Source organism: Corythoichthys intestinalis, chromosome 1 (assembly GCF_030265065.1).
Source record: "Corythoichthys intestinalis isolate RoL2023-P3 chromosome 1, ASM3026506v1, whole genome shotgun sequence".
In the NCBI taxonomy this organism is placed as follows: Eukaryota; Metazoa; Chordata; class Actinopteri; order Syngnathiformes; family Syngnathidae; genus Corythoichthys; species Corythoichthys intestinalis.
The window spans coordinates 65,520,687-65,528,195 of record NC_080395.1 but is presented as its reverse complement, the minus strand read 5'-3'; the positions used below and the strand labels follow the sequence as shown (position 1 = coordinate 65,528,195).

At 37.3% G+C, this 7,509-nt stretch overlaps 1 protein-coding gene across 4 annotated transcripts in view; it reads left to right on the top strand.

The window, feature by feature from the left end:
- Nucleotides 1-234: 234 nt before the first annotated feature.
- otog (otogelin) overlaps nt 235-7,509 on the top strand; it is a 97,607-nt gene continuing 90,332 nt past the window's right edge. For all 4 annotated transcript variants that reach the window (XM_057851630.1, XM_057851623.1, XM_057851637.1 and 1 more), the window contains exons 1-5: nt 235-395; nt 543-600; nt 958-1,012; nt 4,520-5,312; nt 7,346-7,444. In XM_057851630.1, coding sequence (XP_057707613.1) covers nt 320-395; nt 543-600; nt 958-1,012; nt 4,520-5,312; nt 7,346-7,444 — 1,081 coding nt within the window. In that variant the 5' untranslated portion in view covers nt 235-319. The remainder of the gene's footprint in view (nt 396-542; nt 601-957; nt 1,013-4,519; nt 5,313-7,345; nt 7,445-7,509) is intronic.

Sequence of the window (7,509 nt, the reverse complement as noted above, 5' to 3'; positions counted from 1 at the left end):
AAAAAAAAATTTTTTTTTTTTTTTGATGCCGCGAGCTACCCACACTAGCGTTGCGATCGACTGGTCGATTGCGATCGACGTAATGGGCACCCCTGCTCTAGGCACTCCAGAAATTGCACTCGCTTAGCCCAGCCCACCAGCTCATCCTCTAATGCATATTTTATGCTAATGAGCAAGTGCACCGGCTTTTGAGGCGCACGACAAGCACCTCACGGATGAGCCGGATGGAGCAGAGGAAGCAGCAGCGGGAGTCCAGCCGAGAGGGTTTCACTAGGTGATGCTGTCTAAACCTGACTGACTGAGGAGCTGCAAAACGCGAATGGACCCCCACTTAGGACTTAGCTGGGAAAGGCTGTTGCACTTTTTATTTGTATATTTTATCTTAATTTATCAAGGTGAGTCATGTTGACATACGTATGTAACTTTAATCGGCTTTCATTATAACAAGAAAAACACAGGTGATAAAATGCACTTACATTTACATCCTGTATTTGTAAATACAGTACATTTATTCATCCTTATTTATTTTACTTTGATTGCAGTGCAACTATCAACGAATGATGTGGAAGTAGACCATTCAAACTCAGATGAATTGAATAGGTAAGTTAAAAAATACTTTCCCTCTATGTTCTACAGTTTCATCTTTGATATTTTGGAAAAATAAGTTTAAACTCTTAAGTTATTATACTCTCAATTACCTGTTATTCAGCAAATATTGCACTTTTTTTTTTTTTAATGAAAATGAAAAAGTTAAATTGCTAAAATGTTCATCAGTTTATTCTTTTAGCAGAGGATATGAAACAGAAAGTAGCTGGCACAATTTTGATGTATTATTTTGGTTTTTGGAAAATAATTTTAAACAGTTGACAGTTCGGTTTTCTGGTGGTTTGGTTAATGGGGGTTCGCGGGGGAAAGCAGCCACAGGAACAGACCTTTCCTTGTTCTTTTTCCTAACAGCCAAAGCGCCAGGATAAAGAAGCAGAAATGGGACACCACTTCCCAAGGAACGCAGGTAGGCTGCGATATTCACCATCTTTGCTGATGGAGTTGACAGGACCAGAGAGAACCCATAAAAATGTATGACTAGTCAGACCAAAATATGAGTTCAGAGAGGAATGTAACAACTTTTTTGATAGGCTTGTCTCATTTATTGCCCACTTTTTAGGTGTGGAGTATATTTTGCCTCCATGTTTAACTTCCTTTTCAATTCTGTATATAAAGAGCATTTAGGGAGAAATTACTAAAAACCAAACCCCCCAAAAGCTGTCAATATTTCGTATATTTCTTTATATAGGCCCCATTAGCCCAATTTTACGAGTAAACATGGGTAAAAGATTTGATTACGAAATCTAGGAGTAAAAACAAAAATCTTGCATAAAAAATAGCTGAAAAAGTGTTTCTATTAAATTCAATCACGCTGAAAAATGCATTGACATTGTATTGAAAAAAGACAACAATGAGTAATTGGTAAGAAATTCCCTACAGGAATACGCAGCAGTCCTCTTGTCTCACTATCAGCCTCAATCAGCCCCAATGTGGTTGTTCCTTTTGTCCAACTCTCCTTTGGCTCAGAAAGGGGTGAGAATCCAGTCCAGACTAGAGTAGATATAAAAAAGGAACAAAACGATTAGTAGCACAGGTACCAGGTCACATGTGCAAAGAGCAGATCTATCTTAGGTCTGATCAACAAAACCTTTGTCGTTTCGCATGAGACTGATTGTTCAGTCTTTGACATCTGGGTCATTTCCACTGTGACCTTTTGTGGCTTCATGCTAGGTTTCTGATGCTGATCTTTGAATAATTAATTGCATAGAGAATCCTTATTGCCCCAAACGGTCACCTTTGCCATCTGCTTTTTTTTTTTTTTTTTTTTTTTTTACTATTTGAGATTAAAGAGAAAGAGAAAGAGAAAAAATTTGAGAGCTCAGGTATCCAAAGAACCTAAGCCCTCAGTCACAGTTACAGTGGTATGAAAAAGTATCTGAACCCTTTAGAATTTCGCACATTTCTGCGTAAAATCACCATAAAATGTGATCTAATCTTTGTTAAATCACAAAGATGAAAAAACAGTGACTGCTTTAACTAAAACCACTCAAACATTAATAGGTTCTCATATTTTAATGAGGATAGCATGCAAACAATGACAGAAGGGGGGAAAAATAAGTAAGTGAACCCTCTTCCTAAGGAATTGAAACCAATTTTACCAAACAATTTAAGTCAGGTGTGTTCCCAATCACTGATGAGTGGTTTTAAGCTGCCCTGCCCACTATAAAGCCCACACCTGGTAAAAATTGTCTTGATGAGAAGCAATGTCTGATGTGCATCATGGCTCAGTCAAAAGAGCTGTCTTAAGACCTGCGATCGAGGTTTGTTGATTTTTATAAAGCTAGGAAAGGATGCAAAACCATCTTTAAAAATCAGGATTTTTATCAATCGACAGTCAGAGAAGTTTCTACGAATGGAAAGAGTTTGGCACTGTTGCCTCTCTCCCGAGGAGTGGCCGTCCACCAAAGATGACGCCAAGAGTTCAGCACAGAATACTCAGAGAGGTAAAAAGAACCCTAGAGTGTCTGCTTAAGAAATCACTGGCACAGTCCAATATCTAAGTGCACACATCAACTCTATGTAAAACTATGGCCAAGAATGGTGTTCATGGGAGGACTCCTCTGCAGAAGCCACTGGTGTCTAAAAAACATTGTTGCTCATTTAATGTTCGCAAAAAGGCACTTGGACACTCCACAGAAGTTTTGGCAAACTATTTTGTGGACTGATGAAACCAAAGTTGAATTGTTTGAGAGTAACACACAACGTCATGTGTGGAGGAAAAATGGAACAGCTCACCAACATCAACACCTCATCCCCACCATGAAGCATGGTGGAGGGAGCATCATGATTTGGAGCTGTTTTGCTGCCTCAGGATCTGGACAACTTGCAATCATTAATGTAAGAATGAATTCAAAAGTTTATCAGGATGTTTTGCAGGAAAACCTGAGGCAGTCTGTTAGATAGTTAAAGCTAAAAAGAGGATGGATGCTACAACTAGACAATGATCAAAAACACGGAAGTAAATCAACTTTCATCAAGATTGGTTTCAGAAGAACAAAATACACGTTCTGGAGTGGCCAAGTCGATGTCCAAACTCGAACCCCATTGAGATGCTGTGGCATGACCTAAAGACAGCGATTCATGCCAGTCATCCCAGAAATCTGACTGAACTACAACAGTTTTGTAGAGAACAATGGGCCAAGATTAGTCCTGATCGATGTGCCAGACAGCTACCAGGAAGCATCTGGTTGAAGTTATTGCTGCCAAAAGGGGGACACACAAAATATTAATGGTTCACTTACTCACCCCCCGCTCCTTCTGTAATTGTTTGCATACTGTCCTCATCAAAATATGTAAAATCTATAAATGTTTGGATGGTTTTAGTTAAAGCAGACACTGTTTCTTCATCTGTGTGATTTTGACAATGATCAGATCACATTTGATGTTTATTATATGCAGAAATGTGAGAAAATTCAAAAGGTCGAGATACTTTTTAATACCAATTTATGTATGTATGTATGCATGTGTACAATTTATATGTATTTATAATAGCAGCTAATAAGTTAATGCATAAAAATAAATACATACTTTTAAAAAACACAATCTTTTTACAACCGAATCCAATCCTCTGAAAATTATATAATCTGGCCTGATTTCCGATCATGTGGTAGGACTGGGCACATCCTTAATATTTAGTCTTTGACTCTTTGGTATTAGTGCATACCAATGTTGCATCTTTGTCACAGGCCCTCGAGTGCATTTCAGAGCAAAATAAGTGGTGGTATTTAACCCACAAAGTTAGAAGCTTGCTCAACATTCAAGAAAAAATCTGAATAATAGCTGCAACTGTGAATTGAGAAGATAAAAATCATGTGTAGAGTGAGAAATGGCTTATACTGTGAGGTAATGATGCTCACGATGATGCTGTAGAGAAGAGACAAGCCACTTTTACCAGCAGTCTTATATCAGTGACCTAAATCATTGCAATTCGTTATGTTTGTTGAATATGAATATATAAAAAAAACAACAACAACAGATTGGGACTTATTGACATAACATTGTCCTGATTCATGAGCACGGCCAATGTACCCTAAACAAAGCACAGAATGACTGAATAGCTCAACAGAGTAACTGCTTTGAGCTTTCCCGTCACTCTGACATATTTTGCCCTTTTGTAATTGAGTTGGAATTAAACCCTTGCAAGATGCTCAGATCCCTGAGCCAATAAACTCTCAATCCAAAGACAAATAGAGTCAATTTGATATATACAAAAACCTTCAATTGCTACACATAGCATTGATTAAAAATAAACCACCATTCATACAATCATTCTAATCTAATCTTTTCACTGGTCTATATACCTTCTCACATATTGTAACTGTCTATATTATTACCAGATTTTGTCAAGATCAAAATAATTTCTTGTTATTGGTATATCTAAAAAACATTGGCATGTCAATTTCATTTCTTTTAGGAACTTCAATCAACAGCTTCTCCATTAGTTCCCAGCACATCACCATCCATGGAATATCGAAACAATCGAAACACCACATCCAATATGACCTCCAAAAACGTATCCAAGACATCCTTTGTCCCACAAAGAAGCCTGGAATCTACCTTCACCAAATCCTCAAAAACTGGACCATCCAGTAGATTAACATCAAGAAAACAAAATTACAAGGAACTACAAGCAACCATAGAATCTCTCAGCCAGTTCCCATATTGGACAAAAGCATCCAGCATGAGCCCGACCACCAAAGAACTACCAAAACAAGCCTTAACCACTCCAGCAATATCCAAGCCATCCCCTACGCAGACAGTGCTCAGCAGCCAATCACCAACCACTGTAGCCTCATTCAGCCAATTAGGCACTAATACAACTTCATTAAACACTGCATTATCCAACAAACCACCAGTCAGCTCATCTACTCATACAAAAATACAGACAAGCCAGTCAACTCTTAGCCAATCAACAAGCGAATTACCTGGTAACCATTCATTAGCTTCTTTAACTCGTCACCACACAGCTAATCAATCCATTTACATCTTACAAACAGTAGACACACTGACCACAAATTCCAACCCATTGTCAAATTCATCACATTCTGGAAAATCTGAGATTGTCTCGGTCAAACCATCAAGCCAGTTACCTCGTAATACAACAGGAAACCCTGCAAGCAGAATCTTCTCACAAGATGAGCGGCCAATTAATGCTTCAGTTTTCACCAGAATGGCCAAAGAAGCCCTGCGATTTCATAGGGTTTCAGGTAAATTTTTACTTTCATAAATCAAAGAATGAATGTATGCATTCACTAATAGAATTTGTGTTAATTTGAACAGTTTCCCCAATAATGTCTCTGGTTTGTGTTTTTGGGAGAATTCAGTCTTCAATCTCAATGGTCGACATATAGCGGACAAACCAATACTGAGACATCGCAATCAAAAAACACCTAAAGTGATTTTCCTCCTAGTACTCCAGCATCTACAGTTCAATACATAATAGATTCATTCTCTATTGGACCCCACTTAGTGAACAGGTGGAAAACAGTCTTTGCTTCACTAATTAACCCCCCTGTATAATACCTGCACTCGTGTGTGATGCGGCTGAGTGGACGCACATGCTGTGAACCCACTGAGCAGATGGTGAAACAGGCTGGAAGAAAAGTTGAGTTGATGTGTCCAGGACTGGCAATTGAAAACCCCCAATAAAGACAGATGGGGACTATTTTCAAATTGGAATTTTGGGGGGAAAAAAGGCAGGTAGCTTATCGACCAACCCAGGTTTTACACCAAAGAAAGGAAATTAATAGGTCGATCATCTCAGGATAAAAGTCCTTTTAAATATGTTTTCCCCCAATATGATTGAAAAAGTATTGCCATTTATTAACTAAGTACACCAATTATGCTAGTTAAGGTCTCCTGTGAGCTGTAGCCGATACCAGCTAACTATGTGCGAGAGGCGGGGCGTATTCTGGGGGGACCAAACGGCCTCTTTTGCCCGGACATGTCCACTTTTTACATCCTGTTCTGGGCGTCCAGCGGGGTTTTATAAATTCATGAAAATGTCTGCTTTTTTTGACTGGCAATTTGCTCAGAATACTACGATACTGTCGGGCCAGTGACATATTCCAAAAGACCCTGCTCAGTTGTTATGACTTGTGTTCAATACATATATAATCAAATGCTCATGTACCTAAAAGTGTTATTAAGTCAAAAATACCTTTATTCTACTTTGAATACAAACTTGCGTAAACTTTTATACCAATGTTTGATTTTTGCCTCGGCTACCGGTGCTAGCTGTCAGTTAGCTAAGCTGCGCTAGGCATTATGCCATTTTTAAGTGCTGGGTTGGAAACATGCTGGTTGAAATGTTTTTCTGTTTATTTCGGTTATTCTTTGCATGTAATCTAGAACATTGAATGAAAATAATAATTGAGTGGGAATAAGAATTTGTCAATGACATTTGTTGTGGTAGTCTTGAGGCTACGGTTTAATTTACATTATTATATACAGTATATATTATATATATATATATATATATATATATATATATATATATATATATATATATATATATATATATATATATATATGTATGTATATGTACAGTGGGGAGAGCAAGTATTTGATACACTGGCAATGGGTTTTCCCATTGGCAGTGTATCAAATACTTGTTCTCCCCGCTGTATATTATTATACATTATTTTACTGGAAAGAGAAATGAGCATTTTGTTATAGCTGGATTTTCTACAGAAGATGTATTATTTAGAACATTGTTTTAGATGATTTATTTGTACAGTAAGAATTGAAAAGACATCTATTGTTTTGTTCAAGGATTCAAAGATTCACCAATACAGAAGAGGCATATTTAAAAAAAAAAAAATCACTATTTAACTCCAGTGTTTTCTTGCATTATTATTTTAGGAATAACAAAGTCTGTTAGGTAACCTCAGCGAATTTGAATTTGTCTTTTTGGTTATATAGCTATTATTATTATTATTTTTTTCTATAAAACTGAATTTTTCTATCCAGACGGAAGAGGCACACTTATAAAAAAAAATATATTAAGGTTAAAAGGCATCTTTGAGTTAACTTCAAGTAAAATTGAAGTATCGCGAGGCTGGGCCGAGTGTCCTCATTTAAAAAAAAATCAAAATACGGTCACCCTAGCGTACTCTGAACTGTTTTGAAGAATACAATAACTGGAAATGTTGGTGATCCATGCATTTATGAACTTGTTACCAGGTCTTTAAGTTCCTTAGCAACTGTGAACTTCAACTACTTTCTTATCTTTTTGTAGCATCGTGTTCCTTTCACTGTCTGAACGGTGGATGGTGCACTCAGTCAAAATCATGTGACTGCAGCTTATTTCAGGCCACTGGAAACAGGTGTCAGACAGGTATACCAAGTTTTAAAAATCTGTGATCATGCTTTCGTTGAGATTAAATAACTATAAATCAATTA